We start from the raw sequence: 24874 nt of genomic DNA on the forward strand, positions 1-24874 counted from the left end.
TGTTTTTTTCAGCAGTAGAGTTACCCGAGCCTGCTTGAATGCTGTAGGGAAAGTGCCAGTATGGAGGGATGAGTTGATGATGTGTGTGAGTGCTGATAGAAGTGTGGGAGAGATGGCTTGTAGAAGGTGTGAGGGGATGGGGTCTAGAGGGCAGGTGGTAGGATGACTGGAGAGGAGAAGTGTAGATACTTCTTCCTCGGTTAGCGGAGAGAAGGAGGAGAGAGGGTTATTGGCTGTGGAAGGGGTCAGTCTGGGTTCCTGTGTGTGTGGAGCTGAGAACTGACTGCTGATAGTTGTTGTTTTGTTGGTGAAGAAGTTAGCAAAATAGTCAGCAGTTAAAGAGGAGGTGGGTGGTGGTGGAGGTGGACAGAGGAAAGAGTTGAATGTCTTGAAGAGTGATCGTGTGTTAGAGGAGCTGTTGATCTTGTTGTGTAAGTAGGAATATTTTGCAGCATGAACATCAACAGAAAAGGAAGAGGGGAGAGATTTATACATACTCAGGTCAGATGTGTCTTTTGATTTGCGCCATTTCCTTTCCGCTGCCCTGAGTTCGGTCCGGTGTTCACGAAGAACCTCAGATAACCAGGGGTTAGAGGGAGTAGCGCGTGCAGGCCTGGAGGAGAGAGGGCAGATATTGTCTAGAGAAGAGGTTAGAGTGGAGCATAAGGTATCCGTTGCGGTATTCACATCCAGAGATGAGAATTGTGAGGGTGAGGGAAGAGAAGATGATACAGCAGAGGAAAGATGGGCGGGAGAAAGTGAGCGCAGGTTTCGTCTGAAAGTGACTGGTGGTGGGGTTGGTGGTGCAGGGGTAGAGAGTTGTAGACTGAAAGTGATGAGGAAATGATCTGAAACATAGAGAGGTCTCACCAAAATGTTGTCTGTGATGCAGTTGCGTGTGTAAACCAGTTCCAGTTGGTTACCTGATTTGTGAGTACCTGTGGTGATCAGTTGTTTGAGATCGAAAGAGGCTAGGAGAGAGATGAAGTCTGTTGCATACGGCCTCTCTAGATGAATGTTGAAGTCACCAAAGACTAGAAGTGGGGTGCCGTCCTCAGGAAAAGAGGACAGCAGCACATCCAGCTCCTCTACAAAGCTTCCCAGCTGACCTGGGGGGCGATAAATGACTACAATATGGATCTTATTGGGAGTTGTAAGTGTAATAGCATGATATTCAAATGAGTTGTTGTTGCATAGAGAAGAGAGCGCTGAGAATTTCCAATTGTTAGAAATGAGAAATCCTGTACCCCACCCCTTCCAGACTGGTGAGGGAGAGAGCAGCAGGGGTTGCTGAGTCTTCTGGACGAATCCAGGTCTCAGTCAAGCCCAAGATATTAAGAGTAGAATGAGATGCAAAGGCTGGAATAAAGTCAGCTTTATTGACTGCTGACTGACAATTCCATAGACCCAAGGAAAGAGAGAGAGGTGTGTGTGAGGATGAGAGAATGGGACGCAGATTAGCAGTATTGCACTGTCTTTTGCGCGTGATGAAAGGGCGTTGCCGAGAGATAACAGGAATGTATTGAAAGCACATGTTGATTAAGGAGAAAATAAGATAAAATAAAAGTGGGAAAGGAAAGGGAGAAGGAGATACTTAACCCCCTGGGGTCGGCTATCGCGCCGGCGCGATAGGCTTGTTTTTTTCCGTATGAGTGCAAAAAATAAATAAAATAAAAATATTAATTTTTATCTTATATGCTTGTGTTATACATCAATCGATCCTGTTTAGTGTTTTTTTTTGTGTATGCTCATAATAAAAACAAAGTGTTGTGCTTTTCGCCAAATAAAGAAAAATAAACATGATGCAAGTTCTGCCTACTCTCCGTCAGTGAAGTCAATTCTGAAACGCGTCCGAAAATGAACTGTAACTCAGCGAATACTCAGTCAAACAGGCATACAGACACACAGGCATGAAGCTTGAATTCTCTTCTTTTAAATGAAGTAATTTTTATAAAAAACAAATATTCACAGTTTATATAATATGTATGTAAAGAGAGAGATGTCAGTCGTTCTCATCTCAGCTAATTAAGTTTTAATGTGACTCCGCCTACGGAGACCGCGCTATTCAAACGCAAATGTGAGGCGATCCATACAAACCTGTGAAACGCCTACATCCGCTGGATAAGGCCGGTGAAACACTGGATGCGTGGCGTGAGCGTCTCAGCTGCGTGGCGTGTCCGTTTTTATTTCGGCTCCCATGTTAACAGTTTAGAGTTTGCACACTGCCTGTGTGAGACGCGCGTCTCAGGCACGGCATGAGTCGCGTGAAAAACGTGTGCATGCTAGAAATAGAACCGACGCCTATTTTTCACGCGACACGCAAGCGTCTTGGAAGCATTTCCATGCAAAATTGAATAGGAAAATCTGTTTATTTGTCATTTTGACACGAATACATATTAATAAATGTCCTTTTGATGTTTAGAAGTGTCTAGGTTTTGACATAAATGCAAATATAAGTGTAATTTTACAAAATATGATCAATTTTCAAATACTGCTGTATTGAATGAACAGCTTTTAGCAAACTCTATTGCTATACTGAGATGAGGAATATATACTGTATGTGTTTTGTCAAAAATAAAGTCATCAACTAACTAATGAATCCTTTACTTTGAAATACGTATGATAAAATGTATACTTTAGTTTTGAAAGACGTTGACTAGTTTTGAAAAGATTATAAAGTATGTATGTGCATGCATATATATATATGTTTGTGTATATATGAAGAGTTCAGATGCAAAAGCCTCTAAATGCCATCTGAAATTTTCTCCTAGAATGATAATTTTTATGAAGCTTGTATATTTAAGTTAGCTATAGGTGACACACCTGAATGAATGGCTCATTAAGTATGCAGGGACATTGTCTCACCAGGTGTGAACTACTAAATATGCATGATCGTTTACGCCCTATCCGCATATTGGCTTTCCAAACTAAAAGTGTTTCACAAAACTAAAATCAATGTATCGTTTTATGTGAATGATTAGGCAGGATGATTTTCACATCATTTTGAAGAAAACTCTAGGCGATGACATCCATTAGTCAAAAGTCTTATTGCCACATATTTAGTATGTGTTTTGTGGCCTTATTTCAGAAACTTTAATTTTTAGTTTTTTCGATAACCATGCATAAACATTATTCTCTCAAAAATGAAAACATGTACATACATGTGGCTCACATATTATGGAAGTCCTGTTTGTGCTATATAGAGTGAATTTACACCTTTGCCATTAATATGTTTATAAGCAACTGAAAAAAGCACAAATGTCAGGGCATGTCAGAACATCTCAAGGACCCCAAAAACACCCCAGACCCCAGAGGGTTAAGTGCCTTTCTGGTGTCCTTGCGCGGTGGAGTTGCGCAGGTAGAGTCGATGGTCTTTACCCGAGTCGGTCTTCACACGAGGAGGCTGAACGCGAGAGCTGAACGCTACCGCTGACGCTTCCGCGACAGCGCGCAAACTACATAGATATAATGCTTTCACCACTTGAGTGAGGACAGCTGTCTCGGCCCAGCAATTAAGTAAATAAAGCGAAAATGGGCCAAATCGAAACTAGCTGCTAGGAGCCAATACTTAAGTGCAATTAAACTGCAATAATTAGATTAGTGAGAAGTTAAAAATAAAAAATAAGCAGAGAATCGAAGATAGGCTTACCTTGAGTCAAATAAATCCCTGAATAACAGGAGAACTGAGTATTCAGGAAAAACGTACTCGGTTACTAATGTAACCTCGGTTCTCTCTAGAAGAGGGAACGAGTATTGCGTAAGTAGCTTACGCATCGGGAAAGTCTTCTTTCTTCGAGATCTGAAGCCAAAAAATTATCCTTAATTTTGTATTCATTGTCAACGCAGTGCAGCAGCCGACAGACCTAGGCAGGCTGTATAAGTGTGCTCATTGGCTGCTCGGCTGCAACTGCTTAAGCCTATCGGTGAGCGCTCTGAACGCGGCAACCAATGAGGGCGCTTCAGCCCTCCACACCCTTCTAACCGTCAGAATGGGCGTGGCCAGCGTGTATATATTCAGCGCTCAAAGGCTAAAATTCTGGTTTTCGCAGTCTGAAGCGCAAAATCTCGTGGCGCGACACGGCAGGTTACGCAATACTCGTTCCCTCTTCTAGAGAGAACCGAGGTTACATTAGTAACTGAGTACGTTCTCTTACGAGAGGTTCTCTCGTATTGCGTAAGTAGCTTACGCATCGGGAACCCTTTGTCAACGCCGTGTGCGCCGAGCATCCAGCCCATGAATCCCAGGGGAACCGGGGAAAACACTCTGCTGGGAAATGTGGCCGGTCGGAGAGACGGGCCAGCGTAGTACATGCACTTCATGCAGCATATGAAATAGAGCGGCGCGGCCGGTCTATAAACATAACAGTACAAACAGTAGGGCCGGCGGAGCGAGCCCATACAGTACATAAGCACTCATAAGGGTAGGAGAAAACGACATAGTCGGTCTCACATGAAGAGAAAAATTCCCGCGCGGCAGAGAATAATACGGGCGGCCAGCAGCGCGGGCCAGCACCGATAACAGCGCGTAACGGGAAATAGGAAACAGAACGGATCAGCCGGTCTGAGTCAAACACTTCACCCTGAGTAGTTACCAGAATAGCGCCAGCATATGAACGTAGTCTGCACACGGGAGCTGGGCAGAGAATACTTGTCACTTATACTGACAATATTTTTGCCTGTAGGGCAGGAACTTCCAGGTTATAAAACCTCACGAATGTTGACGGGGAGGCCCAGCCCGCCGCCATACAAATGTCGTGGATAGAAATTCCGCTGGACCAGGCCCACGACCAGGCCATGCCTCTAGTGGAGTGGGCTCTGATGCCCAGAGGGCACTGCAGGTGTTTGGAGGCATAAGCTGCTGCTATCGCGTCCACTATCCACCTGGACAAGCTCTGCTTCGAGGCGGCAAGACCTTTGGTGCGTCCGCCGAAGGAAACAAAGAGCTGCTCTGAACGCCTGAAAGCGGCGGAGCGCGTGATGTAAACTCTCAGCGCCCGGACAGGGCATAGGAGGTTATCACTGTCCCCACTATCGGATGCTGGCAGAGCCGAGAGGGAAATAACTTGTGCCCTAAACGGGGTTCCAATCGCTTTGGGGATGTAACCGTGCCTCGGTCTGAGAATGACTTTCGAGTCATTCGGCCCGAACTCGAGACATGCAGGGCTAACAGATAGCGCGTGCAAATCACCCACTCGTTTGACTGAAGACAGAGCTATCAGAAAAACGGTTTTAAGCGACAGATACTTTAGATCCGCGGATTCAAGCGGTTCAAAGGGAAAAGCCTTTAGTGCCGCCAGGACCAAGGACAGATCCCACGAGGGAACCGAGGGGGGCCGCGGGGGATTCATCCGTCTAGCTCCTCTGAGGAAGCGGATAATGAGCTCATTCCTTCCCATTGCCCGGCTGCGCGTCGTCTCAGCGAACGCTGTAATAGCGGCCACATATACTTTGAGCGTGGAAGGGGATCTGCCCTTTTCCAACAGCTCTTGTAAGAAGGAGAGCACCCGCGGGACCCCGCATGCGCGCGGATCCAGGTTTTGAGTAGCGCACCATTTAGAAAACACCGACCATTTAGACGCATAGAGCCGTCTCGTGGAGGGGGCTCTCGACTGTGTGATCGTGTTCACGACCCCTTCTGACAGGTCAACGGGTATCCGTTGATCACCCATGCATGCAGCGACCAGCGCTCTGGATGGGGATGCCAGATCGATCCAGCGGCTTGGGAGAGGAGATCCTTTCTCACCGGGATCGGCCATGGGGGTGAGTGCGACAGCCTCACTAGCTCTGGGTACCAAGTTTGGTTTTCCCATCGCGGGGCTATAAGCAGCACTGAGTGGTGCGTTTCTCTGATCCTCGAAATGACCTGTGGCAACAGGGAGATCGGAGGAAAAGCATACAGCGGGAGGCTGGGCCATGTCTGGGACAGCGCGTCCTCGCTCTTCAAATAAAACTTCAGGCATTGAGCATTGTCTTTCGACGCAAAGAGGTCGATTTCCACTCTGCCGAATAGGCGCCAGAGAAACTGGACTGTCTGGGGGTGCAGAGACCATTCTCCCGGGGGAATGTTGTCCCTGGACAGTCTGTCTGGACCGACATTCAGGTGGCCCGGTACGTGCGCGGCTCTCAGCGAGCGGTAAGCCCACACGAGAAGGCGTTCTGTCAGCCTGCACATATTCCTGGATCTGACACCGCCCTGTCGGTTCACATAGGATACCACGGACATGTTGTCCGAGCGGACTAGCACATGGTGATCCCGTATGAATGGGAGGAAGCGCCTGAGCGCGTTCTCGACCGCTATCATCTCCAAGCAGTTTATGTGGAGGCATTTTTCCCGGTCTGACCATAGGCCAAAAGCCGGTTTGCCCTCGAACAGAGCGCCCCAGCCTGAGGTGGAAGCGTCCGTCGAGATAATTTTGCGGTGTGAGATAGCTCCCATTGTCACTCCCCGCTGGTACCAGTCGGCCGCTAACCAGGGCTTCAGAGCTGAAACGCAGCTCTGAGTCACTCTGATGCGAATACCGCCGGAAGCCCATGCTCTGTGAGGCACTCAGGCATTCAGCCAGTGTTGTAGCGGGCGCATTCGTAAAAGACCCAGCCGAAGCACTGCTGCGGCTGAGGCCATGCAACCCAGTAGCCTCTGAAATGTTTTGAGAGGTACGGTGCTGCCCGGCCGGAGGGACGCGGCCAGGCGTCGAATGCAGCGTGCGCGCTGAGTCGACAGGCGGGCCGTCATCGCTACAGTGTCCAGATCCAAACCCAGAAAAGAGGTTGATTGACTGGGCACGAGCGAGCTCTTGGTCCAGTTGACCGTAAGCCCCAGGCTGTCCAAATGGCTTAAAAGCACTGTTCTGTGGGCGATGAGTTCGGCCTCTGACTGTGCTAGGATCAGCCAATCGTCCAAGTAGTTCAAAATTCGCATTCCCCGACCCCTCAGGGGAGCGAGAGCCGTGTCCATGCACTTCGTGAATGTGCGGGGTGCCAAAGACAGGCCGAACGGCAGGACGGTGTACTGATATACCTGACAGTCGAAGGCGAATCTCAAGAATGGCCTGTGACGGGGTATTATCTGGATCTGAAAGTATGCGTCTTTTAGATCGAGAGATATAAACCAGTCCCTCGGGCGAATTTGCGCGAGGATTTGTCTGGTTGTGAGCATTTTGAACGGTCTTTTCATAAGAGCCTTGTTCAAACGTCTCAGATCTTGAATTGGTCTGAGAGCTCCGTCCTTCTTGGGAACGAGGAAATAACGGCTGTAAAAGCCCGACTCGCTCATGGATGGGGAAACCGGTTCTATTGCCCTTTTGCACAGAAGTGTGGCTATTTCTGCTCGACGTAGATGTGCTACTTCCCCATTCACTCTGGTCTCGACACGCGCTTGAAAGCGCGGAGGGCGGCGAGCGAACTGCAGAGTATAGCCTCGTTTTACTGTGCTCAGCACCCATTCTGACGTGCCTGGAATAGCTTCCCACGCTCTCGCGTGTGCAGCCAGGGGCAGAATAGCCTCCGGGCTCTGATCGCCGCTGATCGCGGGCTCGAGAGCTCGAAACGGAGGGACGGGCGTGACGCGCGCAACGCGCGCGCTCTTGGTGCTTGGATACGGCGGGTCGCTCACAGCGGTGACTGGCCGTTTTACACACAGCGTCCCGGTGGCATTTGACGGGGAACATACAGTGTGAAGCACGACGCTCGAAGGCGGCGTCGGGGGCGAAGTAAGAGAGCGGATGTGTGAGCGCGTGGAAGCGGGCACAGCATCCGTGTTTATAACCTGACCGGTTGTGAGGGGGCAGTGAGTAGGTGTGGGCACAGCGGGGTGGACACGTGACCTACTTTTAACACTCGAGCGGCTTGTACCAGCTTTATGCGAGTGGGCTCTGTGAGAGACACGGGGTTTACAGTGCTTGTGTGCAGAGGTGAACACAGATAAGTGGGCACATTTACTGCATTTGAAACACTTACAGCGCGAGGCGCGCGACCAGGCATAATACTCTCTTTGAGATTTATCTGGGTCGCCGTGAAAACGGCGGTTGTGTGCAGGCGAGAGGGTGAGTTCACCGGCTCGTTGGCTGCGAAATGAGTGTCTGCAGTAACCGTGGCAACGGGGACTGACAGAGCTTGAAGCTTTGACGACTGTCCGGCCGCGGCGGGACCCAATCGTCGCTTCTCTCCTCGGGCTAGGAGGATTTTGGAGGCTCAGGCTTCACCGCGATCCTCTGCCGGGGTCCCCGGGGAGGCGGCGGTCTAGCGCGGCTGGTCGAGCGAGAACGAGGGCGGCCGCCCTGTCGTCGCTGCGAGGACGGAGGTCGAGCTGGACGCTGGGCAGAGCTTTGTGCAGGCTGGTCCGAAGGACGGCGTGCAGCAGGCCTGGAGCGTCGAGGCAGAAACAAATTCATTGCCTCTGTAGTCTTTTACACCTCCGAAAAGCGGTCGACGATCCCGCTAACCGCTGGGCCGAACAGGCCGGTGGGGGAGAGGGGGGCGTTGAGAAACACCGCGCGCTCAGACTCCCTCATGTCCGCGAGCGTGAGCCAGAGATGCCTTTCTGTAACTGACAGAGAGGCCATGCACCTTCCAATGGCCTGGGCAGCGGATTTCGTGGCGCGAAGGGAAAGGTCCGTAGCGCTCCTCAAATCCGTGAGGGAAGCAGGCTCCGAGCGCTTCTCGTCCAGATCACGGAGGAGGTTAGCCTGGAGGATCTGCAGTACTGCCATAGAGTGGAGTGCTGATGCGGCCTGCCCCGCGGTGGCGAAAGTGCGGCCAACGAGGGCTGAAGTGGTCCTGCATGCTTTGGACGGGAGGGCAGCCTTTGAGCGCCAACGAGAGGGCGGGCAAAGGTGCGCTGCGACCGCCTCCTCCACAGGGGGGATGGAATTATACCCCTTCTCAGCGGCGCCGTCAACCTGTGAGAGCGTTGATGAGGCGTGTGAAGACACTCTCGCGGAGAATGGAGCATTCCACGATTTAGAGAGCTCGCTGTGAAGCTCAGGCAGGAAGGGTGCTTTTCTGGACGCCGGCTGTTGGCAGCGTTGGTGAAGGAAGCAGCCGTCGAGTCTGTTCGGGGCTGGCTCTTCCGGGGAAGACCAGTCAAGGCCCAGCTGTTCGACAGCTCGCGTGAGGAGGCGTAAAAGTTCCGCGTCCTCGCCCGCTCGAGATCGGCCTGAATCCTGGACTTACGAGGAGGCAGTGGACCATTCCTCGCTGTCAGAGGCCAGGAGAGAACAGCTGTCCGCGGCGCGTTCACCAAACTCATCCGCCTCATCCCCTGAAGCGGCGGAGGCGCGGGCGAGGGCCGGCGGCTGCGCGGCCGTGAGGGGGGGCGGGGAAGGCGAGGGAGAAGCTCGAGGGAGAGACTCCGGCGAGCTTCTGTGCGCCTGGTTGGTCTCTGGCGGCGCTTCGTCTTGCGCGGCCCAGCAGGGACGGGCGGGGAGACATGTTAGTCGAAAACTTCAAGCCGAGCCCGCAGGGTCGACATTGAAAGTTCCTCGCACTCGGGGCAGCCGCCCGTGGAGAGTGCGGTGGCGGCGTGATCGCGGCCCAGGCAGAGAGCGCAGATGGGATGGCGGTCTCCGTTGCTGAGCGGGGCGTGGCACGAGCCGCAAGAAAAACGGGGCATTTTTAGAAAAACGCCCCGTGCTCTTTTAGAGGAGAGGGTGTGTTGCAGTAGGCGAACACACAGCAGTGAAATGGATATGACGCCGGATAGCGTAGCAGGCACGGATGGCTGAAGGCGGCGAAGGCGGCCGGCTTCTTCAGGCGCTGTCCTAGGCTTGCTGGTCGCTGGTTTCAACGGCGGCGGCTTCTCCAGATCCAGCGATGCGAAGTGCTTCGCTGAAGACAAGAAAATCAGAATTTTAGCCTGTGAGCGCTGAATATATACACGCTGGCCACGCCCATTCTGACGGTTAGAAGGGTGTAGAGGGCGCGAAGCGCCCTCATTGGTTGCCGCGTTCAGAGCGCTCACCGATAGGCTTAAGCAGTTGCAGCCGAGCAGCCAATGAGTACTCTTATACAGCCTGCCTAGGTCTGTCGGCTGCTGCACTGCGTTGACAATGAATACAAAATTAAGGATAATTTTTTGGCTTCAGATCTCGAAGAAAGAAGACTTTCCCGATGCATAAGCTTCTTCTGCCTTCAGCTTATGTTTGCTTTTGCAGCGAGCTAAACAAAGGCTTAGTAAAAGTCGTAGACAGTTGTCAGGGTCAAACTTTCTTTACTGAAGCCCAATTTGTGAAACTGTAACACAAATGAACAATGATATTTAATAAAATATCTCTTAAATGTTACATTCAGTTCACATAAATAAAACATTATTTAAGATGCACATAAATCACTAAGAAGAACAATCAAGCATTACAATTATGTGCTTCAGGCTACATTTAACATGTCACATGCAAATCGTCCTCAAACATATGTATATATATCAGAATACATGTAATCATATGTTACCGCTTAGATTAGTCTTTTAAACTTACAGATTGTGCCGTTTCAAGAGCAAAACAAGAAGGATGGACGTGGATGCACCTCTATACTCTGTACCATGAGCTCTAAAATCCAAAATGGCTGATATATTATTAAAGGTGACGTACTACTTAAAGTGACCACAAGGTGTCAGTATTGACAAAGTAAACTATAACTAAGGCCAGGATACTCCCCGCCTGACATCAACAGATGTCACATCAGACTTGAGGAACAGTAACAAAGGCGTCAACCTCCAGATCGTTAAGCCACCTTAATTTGTGTCCTTTGAAACCAGAAGAACAACCTCAGTGACTGGTCTCAAGAAGAGTCTTTGTTCACCTTTCTTTATGATTTTTACTTCAATCTTTCTGACTTTGCCATCCCCACTTGGGTAAGTTTTATTAATGATCCCAACTGGCCAGTCATTTCTTTTCTCCTGGGCATCTTTCAGAAGCACAACATCTCCATTTTGTAGGTTTGGCTTAGCCATGCGCCACTTGCGACGTCCTTGAAGTCCACTCAAATATTCATTCTTCCATCTTCCCCAGAAGACATTGGCTAAATACTGAACATGACGCCACTGAGCTCTGCATAGATCATGGTTTTCAAATTGGCCAGGTGGTACTGGTGGGGCTCCAACTTTCTGCGTGAGGAGCATTGCTGGTGTTAGTATCATTGGTTGTTCTGGATCAGTAGAGACTGTGGTTAAGGGACGAGCATTCACAATTGCACTCACTTCTGCCATGAACGTTATTAAAACTTCATGTGTAAGTCTTGCAGGGCTGTGTTGAAGGAGCATGGCATCAAGGATACGTCGGGAAACCCCAATCATGCGCTCCCAGGACCCAGCCATATGTGAAGCATGAGGAGGATTGAACTGCCAGCAGCATTGGTTATCAGATAGGTAAGCTTGGATGTTTGTGTTATGGCAACCTTGCTTGTCAATTTGTAGCTCTTTGCAGGCTCTCACAAAGTTGGTTCCACAGTCAGACCTCAAGATCTTAGCGGGGCCTCTGATTGCAAAGAAACGCCGTAGGGAATTGATAAAACATGAGGCACTCATAGACTCGATCACTTCTAGGTGAATCGCCCGTGTAGTCATGCAAGTAAATATGACCGCCCATCTTTTAGCTTCTGCCGGACATCCTCGTGTTTTCCTGACCGCGACTGGCCATGGACCGAAAACATCCAACCCCACGAATGTGAATGGCGGGTCTATGTGTAATCTGTCAGCTGGCAAATCTGCCATTATCTGCTCCTCTTGTTTGCCTCTCAATTTGCGACAGGTAACACAGTTGTAGATGGAGCTGCTGACCGATCTCTTTCCTCCAACAATCCAGTAACCACCTGCCCTGATGGCACCTTCCGTGAGATGTCGGCCTTGGTGACATACCTTCTCATGAAAGTGTCGAATCAAAAGCTGAGTAACATGATGTTTACCAGGTATGAGAGCTGGATACAGTTCTTCAGATGGTAGTTGAGCTCTCCCCAGCCGACCTCCTACTCTGAGAAACCCTTCTGGATCAATGAATGGACAGAGTTTGCTGAGAGGACTTGACTTTTGGACAGGCTGACCTTGTTCTAGGCGTTTAAAGTCATCTCTGTAGACTTCTCTCTGAACAGTTTGAATGATTGTAGCTTTAGCCTTCTTCAGCTGCTCTTCCTCCTTATGCTTGTTGCAAATGTGCCATCCGCAACAGATGTCTCCCGATCCAGGCTTGACACACTTGGCTATGTGTTGCAATCGTGCTATGGCCTTTAGCAGGGAGCTCCAACTAGAGAATCGTTGGAACCTTTCACTCCCAAGGTTTCTTTGTGACAGGCTAGTCACACAAGTAACACACTCTGGACGAAGCTCTGCATCTGTTTCAGGACTGACGAGAGTGTAAGACCTTTTATCAAGTTGGTCTTGTCTTGTGTGTAGGAGGAATGGAGGCCCTGTTAGCCAATATGATGAAGTCAGTTGCTCTGAGGGGAGTCCTCTGCTTGCAGCATCGGCTGGATTAAGATGAGTGGGCACAAAGTTCCACTGATGCGGTCCCGTAGAGTGTCTAATGCGCTGTACTCGATTATGAACATAGACGTGAAAACGCCTGGTCTCATTGAAGATGTATCCTAGCACTACTTTAGAGTCAGTGTAGAATCTCACATCATCCAGTGTTGTATCCATCTGTTCTTGAAGCATCTCTGCTACTTCCACTGCTAGTACGGCCGCACATAACTCAAGTCGAGGGACAGTGACATCCGGCTTTGGAGCAAGTTTTGCCCTACCGAAGAGGAAACCAACTTCACTGAGACCATCTGTGTTAGTAACTTTCAGGTAAGCTACTGTACCTACAGCTTTAGTGGAAGCATCACAAAACACAATGATCTCTTTCTTGTGTGCACTAGACAATGAGATGGAGGTATACATTCTTGAGATTTTTAGTCCTTGCAGATGTTTGAGGGAATCTTTCCATTTTTGCCATTTCTCTTGTTTCTCTTTGGGCAGAATAACATCCCAATCATCTGCATCTCCAGAGATGTCTCTCAGGATGGAGCGACCCTCAATGCTTACTGGTACTACAAATCCTAGAGGATCATATAGACTGTTGATGGTAGAAAGCACTCCTCGCTTAGTGTAAGGTTTGTCACTGAAGGATACTTGAAATACAAATGCATCTATTGACAAGTCCCAACACAATCCTAAGCTTCGTTGGATGGATAGTGAGTTCACACCAAGATCGAGGCCTTGCAGAGTAGTTGCCAGATCCTCATTCGGGAAGGCTCTCATGATGATGGGGCTGTTGGATGAGATTTTGTGTAGGCGGAGGTTGGATCGTGCTAACATCTTTTGAGCTCTGTGCAGTACATCAATGGCCTCAGCTTCGGAACTGAATGATTTTAGCCCATCGTCCACATAGAAATGGCGCTCGATGAAGAGCCTTGCATCACTTCCAAACTCCGACTCTCCCTCTACGGCTGTTCTCTTGAGCCCCTATACAGCTACTGATGGGGAGGGGCAATTGCCAAAAACGTGGACCCTAATGCGGTACTCCACGACATCTCCATCAAGGTCGTGATCCTTAAACCACAAGAAGCGCAGGTAATCTCGATGTTCCTCTTTGACCAGAAAGCTGTGAAACATTTGCTCAATGTCTGCCATCACAGCGTAGGAGTCAGATCTAAAGCGGATGATCACACCTATCAGGCTGTTGTTCAGGTCTGGGCCTTTAAGGAGAACTTGATTTAAGGATACGTTGTTGTATTGAGCACTTGAATCAAACACTATCCTGATCTTCCCTGGCTTTTGTGGGTGATAAATGCCAAAACTTGGGAGGTACCAACATTCCTTGTTGCCTTCAAGAGGGGGAGCAATCTCAGCATGCCTTTTTTTTAACATTGTCTCCAAGAAATCCACGTAATGGTCTTTCATGTCCGTCTTTCTTTTCAGAGAACGACGAAGTGATAATAGACGACTGACAGCCTGGTCTCTATTATTGGGCAAACGCTCTCTGGGACAGCGAAACGGGAGTGGAGCCACCCAACTATTTGCTTTGTCTTTGGTGAATTCGTTGTCCATAATATCCAGGAAAACCTCATCTTCTCCAGATAGTGCGAGCATGTTGTCTTCTTTGGTTTGCTTGAAGATATGCTTCCCAATGTCATGAGATCGTTTTGTGCTCCTTATGAGTCTGTGCTCTTCACTTGTGAACCTTTCTTTAGAACAGATGCTGTTTTTGCAAGGTGTGAGAAAGCTGGGTCTGCCGTTCTCAAGAACACTAGTTTTGAAAGTGCTCACTGTGGGTTTGTGAGCTCCACCGAGGCACACATCTCCTACAATCACCCAACCCAGGTCGAGGAGTTGGGCATATGGAGCATTGTGAGGACCATTGCGCTGTCTGCGGACCTTGTGCGCACAGATAAGATCTCTCCCTATGAGAATGAGAATGTCAGCTGTGGGATCCAGTGGAGGTATTTGAGAGGCAATGTTTTGAAGATGAGGATGGTAAGCAGCGGCTTCAGGTGTGGGAATCTCCAGTCTGTTATCAGGGATCGAATTACACTCTATAAGTGTTGGAAGCATCATTGATACTTTCCCATCCAAGGATTCGACCACAAAGTCTTTTGCTCTCCTCCCACTAGTATCAACTGTGCCTGAGCATGTTCTCATTGTGTAAGGGAAGACTTCACCTTGAACATTGAACGTGCGAAAGAAGGCTGACCTCGCTAAAGAGAGGTTACTCTGATCATCCAACATTACATACATACGCTTCTTTTCCTCAGAACAACCATCAGGGTAAACATTGACTAAGCAAATTTTTGAGCATGACTTTCCTTGAAACCCTGTTCCACATATTTCTGTGCAGACGGATGTGGTCACTGTGGAGGTTGGTTCGTCTTGCTCCCCGCCTTGAGCCTCTGTTGGTGTCGCGGGTCCCTTTTCGAGCCATGGAGCTGGACCATCATGAAGAGCAGAGAGATGGCCATGGCTACTGCATTCTGAACACTGGATAGTCACCCTGCAGTCTTTGGCCCTGTGGTCTGAAGAAACACAGCACTTGTAACAGATAGAGTTCTCCTTAAGAAACCTCTTCCTTTCAGCTAAAGACTTCATTCTGAAACCTCTGCATTTCAATAGTGAATGGTTCCTTTTATGGAGGGGACATTGTCTTGTCAGGTCAACTGAACTGATGTTGGAACTTACAGACAAGTTCGATTCAACCTCTGTTTTGCTGGCAAAGATAGAAGGTCTGAATCTTGACTGCTTCATTTGGACTGTTTCAACTTTAAGAGGCGATGTATTAGAAGATTGAAAAGAGAAGCTGGGGTCTGTTCTCATTTCAGCATTTTCATTGACAAACTCGACAAAGTATGAAAAAGGTGGATAATGAAGTAGATATTCTTTCTTGTATTTTGTTCCCTTAACTATCCATGCTTCTTGAAGACTGTGAGGCAGTTTTTCGACAATAGAGTTTATTCCCTTTGATGTGTCAAGGAATCCAAGACCAGGTAGATTGCCTTCCTCTTTCATTGCTTGCACTTCCAGGAGCAGATCTGCGAGTGCTTGCAACTGATTGAAGTCTTTGTGAGAAATCTTAGCGAAACTCTCTAAACGTTTGAATAAAGATGCTTCAATTACCTCTGGAGAACCATATTTTTTGTCCAAACGTTGCCATAAATGTCTGAGACCAGCTTCAGGATCATGTGCATGGGCAGCTCTTATTCTCAGAGCATGTCGTAGGGACTCACCTTCGAGCCACTTGGTAAGCAAATCAATCTCTTCATTGTCTTTTAGATTTAGACCATTAATGGCATTCATAAACGCTGTTTTCCAGGGTATGTAATTCTCTGGCTTGTTGTCAAATACTTTGAAACTACAAGTGAGAAGATCACGGCGTGCAAGAAACACTGCAAGATCAGACACCTCACTGGATCGAGGTACTGGTTCGCTTGGTGAGCAGGGGTTTCTCATATGAGAGGGAAAGCTATTCGGCTGTCTTGAATGCTGATACCCCATTTGGTCATGTCTGCTTATTGCATTTACAGCGTTAGGAGTAGACTGGCTGATTCCAGGAATGTCTTTTTCTTTCTTCAAACTCTGGTTCTGAGAAAAGTGTGTCCTAATGAATTCTTCTGTGCGTTCAGCAGCCAAAGAACTACCCCTTTCAATTTCGTCATTTGAACAAATTGCGGCAGATTCCAACACCCTTGCTGCTGCGAGAGCTGCTTCAGCTTCACCCTCCTCTTTCAGAGCATTCAGCGTTGCTTCAATCCTAGCCTTTTCGATCTCCATATCTATCTGCCGTTTTGCAAACTCAGCTCTTGTGCGTGCAGCCTCTGCCTTTGCGCGTGCTTCAGCTGCAGCTTGGCTTGCGTTAGATTTATGAGAGCGACGTGTGGATGAAGTGTTGCTGGCTGAAGATCTAGCCTCTGACCTGGTTTCCAGCTTGGAAGCTTGGCTGCATTTCGATGAGTGCGACATTCTGGTTCTAGATTGTAGATAGAGCGCATGTAGTCCAGTGTTAAGCTCTCAATGTGAAGTCAATCTTTTCACTCTTCTGCCTTCAGCTTATGTTTGCTTTTGCAGCGAGCTAAACAAAGGCTTAGTAAAAGTCGTAGACAGTTGTCAGGGTCAAACTTTCTTTACTGAAGCCCAATTTGTGAAACTGTAACACAAATGAACAATGATATTTAATAAAATATCTCTTAAATGTTACATTCAGTTCACATAAATAAAACATTATTTAAGATGCACATAAATCACTAAGAAGAACAATCAAGCATTACAATTATGTGCTTCAGGCTACATTTAACATGTCACATGCAAATCGTCCTCAAACATATGTATATATATCAGAATACATGTAATCATATGTTACCGCTTAGATTAGTCTTTTAAACTTACAGATTGTGCCGTTTCAAGAGCAAAACAAGAAGGATGGACGTGGATGCACCTCTATACTCTGTACCATGAGCTCTAAAATCCAAAATGGCTGATATATTATTAAAGGTGACGTACTACTTAAAGTGACCACAAGGTGTCAGTATTGACAAAGTAAACTATAACTAAGGCCAGGATAAAGCTACTTACGCAATACGAGAGAACCTCTCGTAAGAGAACCACTAGCGCTCTTGCCGTGTCCACTACTGACATTTCATAGAAAATAAAAATAACTGGAAAAATTCACATATTAATGCCTTTTCATCAAACAAATATGAATTTAGAACATTTGAAAAGTAACTAACACTAATGGAACTTCAAACGGGATGGGTTCTATGGTCAGATGAAACAAAAACATTAGCTTTTTTGGCAGCAAACACTTAAGATGGGTTTGGTGCACACAGGGATAAAAAAGTACCCCATGTGTAAAATGAAATACTCTGCTGTATCTTTAATGCTGTGGGCCTAATTTTCTGCCAGAGGTCCTGGACATCTTGTTCAGATACATGGCATCACGGATTCGATCAAATACCAACAGATAAAAAATCTAAACCTGACAGCCTGTTCTAGAAATCTTATAACGAGAACAGGATGGAAAGATTCTGTATGGAGGAATGGTCTCTGATCTCTTGTCAGGTGTTCTCCAAACTCATCAGGCATTATAGGAGAAAACTCAGAGCTGTTATCTTGGAAAAAAAGAGGTTGCAAAAAGTATTTAATACAAGGGGGCAAACAATTGTTCCCAACGTGTTTTGGAGAAAAACATTTATTTCATAATGCGATTTTCCCCCCACTTTTAATTCTTTTACGTCAATGAAAGGTTAGATTTTTGCTATTTTTTTAAATAAAATATCAAAAGGATAAACAATGCAGATTTATTTTTTACAGCCATATTTGATCATATTTACCAAGGGGGCAAACACTTTTTCACACCACTGTATTAATGCCTTTTCATCACACAAATATGAATTAAGCAAACTTTGCCCTATAATTCTGTGAATAAAACTAAGGTTTTAATGACATTGCCAGTGTATTAAACTTGTTTAGAGTCCAATTTACACATTATAATACAGCAAGTAAAAATGCAAAATAACAATGTCTTTAATGAAACAAGGGAAATGACTCAAGATAATGGGTAGAAACAGAAAACTTCCTCTTATATAGATGAAGAACAGAAACAGCCGACAATCTGGGCGTTAAGGCAAATAACAGAAATCCTCTTGTAGAAAATACACAGAGCTGGGCGGCACAGTGTCACGTATCGGATGAATATGAGACGAGGATTCAAATGCAGAGGAATTTATTGATGACATGCAGACAGGGTAACAAACTCAAAAAACCACAAAGCTCCAGGAAACGCAACAAGGACAACGAACCAGCACAAGACTACAAACACAAGGAGACTAAATAGAGGAACAAACAAAGGAGGGAAACGAGAAAGACAGGTGGGACAAATTAACCAATAATTAGATAACAAGATGGGAGGGGCTAGACAATAGACAGGAGAGCACATGGCACAAAACAACAAACACCCATGTGCAGCACAAGACAGGACAGACATGTGACATTACCCCCTCCTTAAGGAGCGGCTACCAGACGCTCCACTAGGGACGGGATGGACAGACCAGGGAGGGATGGGAGGGACGGGAGGGACAGACCAGGGTGGAACAGGAAGGACAGACCAGGGTGGGGCTGGGGAAATGGACAGTTCGGGAGGCCAGGGCGGAAATATCAGTCCATCTGGCGGCCAGGGCGGAGACTTTCCCTCGGGCGGCCAGGGCGGAGACGACCCTTCAAGCGGCCACGGCGGAGACTCTCCCTCGGGTGGCCAGGGCGGAGTAGATCGTGCAGGCAGCCAGGGCTGAGACGACCCGTCGGGCGGCCATGGCGGAGACGACCCCTCAGGCGGCCATGGCGGCGATGACCCCTCAGGCGGCCATGGCAGAGACGACCCCTCAGGCGGCCATGGCAGAGACGACCCCTCAGGCGGCCATGGCGAAGACGACCCCTCAGGCGGCCATGGCGGAGACGACCCCTCAGGCGGCCATGGCGGAGACGACCCCTCAGGCGGCCACGGCGGAGACGACCTTTCGGGTGGCCACGGCGGAGACGACCCCTCGGGCGGCCAATGAACAGGCACCGGCTCAGGAACAGACACCACCGGCTCAGGAACAGACACCAACGGCTCAGGAACAGGAACAAACACCACCGGCTCAGGAACAGGAACAGACACCAACGACTCAGGAACAGGAACAAACACCACCGGCTACGGAACTGGAACAGACACCACCGGCTCAGGAACTGGAACAGACGGCACCGACAGCTCAGGCACTGGAACTGGCACCAACGGCTCAGGCACTGGAACTGGCACCAACGGCTCAGGCACTGGAACTGGCACCAACGGCTCAGGCACTGGAACTGGCACCACCGACTCAGGCACTGGAACTGGCACCACCGACTCAGGCACTGGAACTGGCACCACCGACTCAGGCACTGGAACTGGCACCACCGGAACTGGCACCACCGGCTCAAGCACTGGAACTGGCACCACCGGAACTGGCACCACCGGCTCAGGTACTGGAACTGGCACCACCGGCTCAGGCACTGGAACGGGCACCACCGGCTCAGGCACTGGAACAGACACCACCGGCTCAGGCACTGGAACAGACACCACAGACTCAGGAACTGGAACAGACACCACTGACTCAGGAACTGGAACAGACACCACCGACTCAGGAACTGGAACAGACACCACCGACTCAGGAACTGGAACAGACACCACCGGAACTGGCACTGGAACTGGCACCACCAGAACTGGCACCACCGGCTCAGGCACTGGAACTGGCACCACCGGCTCAGGTACTGGAACTGGCATCACTGGAACTGGCACTGGAACTGGCACCACCGGCTCAGGCACTGGAACTGGCACCACCGGAACTGGCACCACCGGCTCAGGCACTGGAACAGACACCTCAGGCTCAGGAACAGACACCACCGGCTCAGGTTCAGGAACAGACACCACCGGCTCAGAAACAGGAACAGACACCATCGGCTCGGACACTGGAACTGGCACCACCGGCTCGGGCACTGAAACTGGCACCACCGGCTCGGGCACTGAAACTGGCACCACCGGCTCGGGCACTGGAACTTGCACCACTGGCTCCGACTCAGGAACGGACATTGGCTCTGACTCAGGAACGGACACTGGCTCTGACTCAGGAACGGACACTGTGGGTCCGAAAGGCATCTCCAGGATTCTGGCCAGACGCTCGAAGTAATCTGACAATGTCCCAGACGCCACCGGCTCGGGCACTGGAACTGGTCCCACCGGCTCGGGTACTGGAACTGGCACCACCGGCTTGGACACTGGAACTGGCACCACCGGCTCGGGCACTGGAACTGGCACCACCGGCTCGGGCACTGGAACCACCACCACCGGCTCGGGCACTGGAACGGACACTGGCTCCGACTCAGGAACGGACACTGGCTCCGACTCAGGAACGGACATTGTGGGTCCGAAAGGCATCTCCAGGATTCTGGCCAGACGCTCGAAGTAATCTGACAATGTCCCAGACGCCACCGGCTCGGGCACTGGAACTGGTCCCACCGGCTCGGGTACTGGAACTGGCACCACCGGCTTGGACACTGGAACTGGCACCACCGGCTCGGGCACTGGAACTGGCACCACCGGCTCGGGCACTGGAACCACCACCACCGGCTCGGGCACTGGAACGGACACTGGCTCCGACTCAGGAACGGACACTGGCTCCGACTCAGGAACGGACATTGTGGGTCCGAAAGGCATCTCCAGGATTCTGGCCAGACGCTCGAAGTAATCTGACAATGTCCCAGAGGTCACCAGAATGGGTCTCAGGGGTTCATGCTCAGCAGGACTGACGTGGAGTTCAGGCTTGGGTGGACTGATGTGAAAAGACGACTCGTTGGGACTGACGTGCACCATCTCTGTCTGGGCAGACGTGACGTGAACCGTCTCTGGCTGGGCCGAGGTGACGTGAACCGTCTCTGGCTGGGCAGACGTGACGTAAACCGTTTCTGGCTGGACAGACGTGACGTGAACCATCTCTGGCTGGGCCGACGTGACGTGAACCGTCTCTGGCTGGGCCGACGTGACGTGAACCGTCTCTGGCTGGGCAGACGTGACGTGAACCGTCTCTGGCTGGGCAGACGTGATGTGAACCGTCTCTGGCTGGGCAGACGTGACGTGAACCGTCTCTGGCTGGGCTGACGTGACGTGAACAGTCTCTGGCTGGGCAGACGTGACGTGAACCGTCTCTGGCTGGGCAGACGTGACGTGAACCGTCTCTGGCTGGGCAGACGTGACGTGAACCGTCTCTGGCTGAACCTGAGCCGACCTTCTCCTCCTCCGTCTCTTCGGACGGTTGCATGCAGACTCCGAAACCGTCGATGAAGTCCCTACGATGAATGGAACCAGTGGCGAAGACCTTATACTGGACGAGATCAGTGGTGAGGGATCTGTGCTGGACGGTCCCCGTAGTGATGTCCTTCTAATGGGCGAACCCGACGGTAGATGAACCTCTGGGTCGATGAGAGACCGATGTGAAGAGTGATGCTGGAACTCTCCTCTATCACCTCCTCTCCTACAGCCTCCGCGGGTCCCAGAAAATCTGGCCAATCGGGTTCCCTCAAACCGCTGAAAATCAGCAGGGATCTTAACACTATTAACAGTCACAGTACGGATCTCACCGCCTCCCGACCGAGGGCCGACTGCCCTGATCTCCTCATTCCTCTGAGCACACATGGAAAAATACTTAAATAAGGAGATCCCATTCTCCCTCTCCGCAGGACAAAGTTCGCTCCGCTGAATCCACATGATGGCTGGTTCGTTCTGTCACGTATCGGATGAATATGAGACGAGGATTCAAATGCAGAGGAATTTATTGATGACATGCAGACAGGGTAACAAACTCAAAAAACCACAAAGCTCCAGGAAACGCAACAAGGACAACGAACCAGCACAAGACTACAAACACAAGGAGACTAAATAGAGGAACAAACAAAGGAGGGAAACGAGAAAGACAGGTGGGACAAATTAACCAATAATTAGATAACAAGATGGGAGGGGCTAGACAATAGACAGGAGAGCACATGGCACAAAACAACAAACACCCATGTGCAGCACAAGACAGGACAGACATGTGACACACAGCAGATAAGCCCAGGGTCTGGCGGCGACAAGCCTCAGGTCTCTCAGAGAGGAAAAGGTTGGCAGCAGGCGGGGTACAGGCGCTGGCTGGTCTTCAGCAGCAGGTAAACTGGGCAGAGTAGTAATCACATAGTGATTCACGTAATAATCTGGCAAAGAAGCAAGAAAAGAGAAAGCTAGAAGTAGCAAACACAATCAGAAGGGAAACGAGAACAGGTGTGGGAGAATTAGCGCGATAGCTAGTAGAAACTAGGAACAGCTGAGAGAGAGTGAAGGTGCGTGTGATTATGTGTGTGCGTAATGGAGGGTGTGTGTGTGTGTGTGTTTGCGAGTGTGCCCAGAAGAGGGAGAAAGAGAAAGAGAAAGATACCAGACTCATAACAGTGTGGAGGTGATGAGCTTTGATTTCTGTTTTCTCTAGAGTTTCCAGTCTCTCTCAGCTCCTCCTGAATCTACAGACATAAATGACAATCCCTTCAGTTCTCTCCCCTCTTTTGATGGCGTGAGAGAATCTGTCCATCAGCTGAGAGACAAACTGGAGGATTTCTGCAAAGAGGAGCTGAAGAAGATCTCTGACAGAGGTAAAGTCCTGGAGATTCTGCTCTCAGAAATGATCCTCCATCAGATCAGATCATGTAGAAGATCATATTAGAAATGTCTTAGGAACGGATGCAGGGATCATTTTCTCTTGACATGATAATCACACTCTTTGTGATTATCATCAATCACACTCATTGCAGTCTCCCTGAGGAAAAATTTGATTCGTTCGTTGCTATAGAAGAGGAAGAATTTACTAAACTCGTTAAATCATCTAAATCTACAACATGTATGTTAGGTCATAGATCCTCTTCTTAATATCATTAATTCATCTTTGTCTCTAGAATACGTACCAAAAAACTTTAAGCTGGCTATGATTAAACCGCTTGTTAAAAAAACGCAACTTGATCCTACAGAATTAGTCAATTACAGGCCGATCTCGAATCTACCTTTTCTGTCAAAGATATTAGAAAAAGCAGTATCCTCACAACTGTGTTCCTTTCTAGAAAGAAATGATTTGCTCTTATCATCCGATCGTGGTTGTGCCTCTCTATTAGTGTTACTCGATCTTAGTGCTGCATTTGACACTATCGACCACAACATTCTTTTAAATAGACTCGAAAATTTTGTTGGCATTAGTGGAATTGCACTAGCATGGTTTAAATCATACTTATCTGACCGTTATCAGTTTGTAGCAGTAAATGAAGAGATGTCTTATCGATCACAAGTTCAGTATGGCGTACCACAAGGCTCAGTACTAGGACCGCTGCTGTTCACTCTGTACATGCTACCATTAGGAGATATCATTAGGAAACATGGAATTAGCTTTCACTGTTATGCCGACGATACTCAGCTCTATATTTCTTCAAAACCTAACGAAATTTACCAATTCACAAAATGACCGGAATGCATAGCTGATATAAAAAATTGGATGACTCGTAATTTCCTACTTCTAAATTCTGAAAAAACAGAGTTTCTTATTATTGGACAAAAAACTTCCTCACGTAATAACCTAGAATACTGTCTAACACTTGATGGCTGCTCTGTTAAGTCTTCGTCATCGGTTAGGAACCTGGGTGTGCTCTTTGATACCAATCTTTCATTTGAAAGTCACGTGTCAAGTATCTGTAAAACTGCATTTTTCCATCTTAAAAATATATCTAAATTACGCCATATGTGCTCATTGACAAATGCGGAACAATTAGTTCATGCGTTCATGACATCAAGGCTAGATTATTGTAATGCTCTACTGGGTGGTTGCCCTGCACGCTTAATAAACAAACTACAGCTAGTTCAAAACGCAGCAGCTCGAGTTCTTACCAGAACCAGGAAGTATGACCATATTAGCCCGGTTCTGTCAAAACTGCACTGGCTCCCTATTAAACATTGCATACATTTTAAAATATTGCTGATCACTTACAAAGCACTGAATGGTTTAGCTCCGCAGTACTTGAGCGAGCTCTTAACGCATTATAGTCCTTCACGTCTATTGCGATCTCAAAATTCCAGTTGATAATACCTAGAATATCAAAATCGACTGCTGGTGGTAGATCCTTAGACACATCTCTTTGACCTAGCTTTCACATAATACATTATAGACTTCTATAATTCAATGTTAGGCTGCATAGATTAGGTCAGCTGGAACCGGGAACACTTCCCATAAATCCTGATGTACTCGTTACATCATAAGAAGAATGGCATCTACGCTAATTTTAGTGTCTTTGTTTATCCCGAGGTTTTCCCGCAGCCTGCCGGATCCAGGCCGTATCCAGAGCTGATGAAGGACCTGCGCCTGGACCCGATGACAGCGCAGTGCTGAAGTGCCAACTAGTCTCTCCCTATGGAGGATCCCTTTACCACTCTACAGATAAAGCGTTGTCGGGAAACTCAATTCGCGTATCTACCCCGAACTGATAAAAAAAAAAAAATTCTGTATCAAAAATTATAAGGAAACACCAGTACTTTGTTTAGGCTTGGTTTGTAGGGAATTACAAACCTGCGCACATATATTCAAATGCGCATAACTATAGAACCAATTCTTAATGCGCATGTGAACGCCATCAGCGTTTCTCACAGGTTCGCGTTTAAAGTCTGTGTAAAGAGAATGGTGTCGTCTTGGCGGCCCCTAATTTAATAACAAATGATTGTTGCGACGGAAGCGAATCAATCAAAACTACATTTAGCTGGAAAATAACTTTACTAAAGAACCGCTATAAAACCAAAACAATCTCTGTTACCATAAATTATACGTTTATATCTGTAAAGCTGCTTTG

General features: G+C 48.5%; 1 protein-coding gene across 1 annotated transcript in view; it reads left to right on the forward strand.

The window, feature by feature from the left end:
- Positions 1-24874, forward strand: part of LOC308692740 (tripartite motif-containing protein 16-like) — a gene marked incomplete at both ends in the record, with an annotated part of 38108 nt that overhangs the window by 12175 nt on the left and 1059 nt on the right. The window contains one exon of the mRNA XM_081369056.1: positions 22486-22645. Within this exon, the coding sequence (XP_081225182.1) occupies positions 22486-22645 (160 nt within the window). The remainder of the gene's footprint in view (positions 1-22485; positions 22646-24874) is intronic.

Source organism: Scardinius erythrophthalmus (assembly GCF_964197995.2).
Source record: "Scardinius erythrophthalmus genome assembly, chromosome: 6".
NCBI classification, from domain to species: domain Eukaryota; kingdom Metazoa; phylum Chordata; class Actinopteri; order Cypriniformes; family Leuciscidae; genus Scardinius; species Scardinius erythrophthalmus.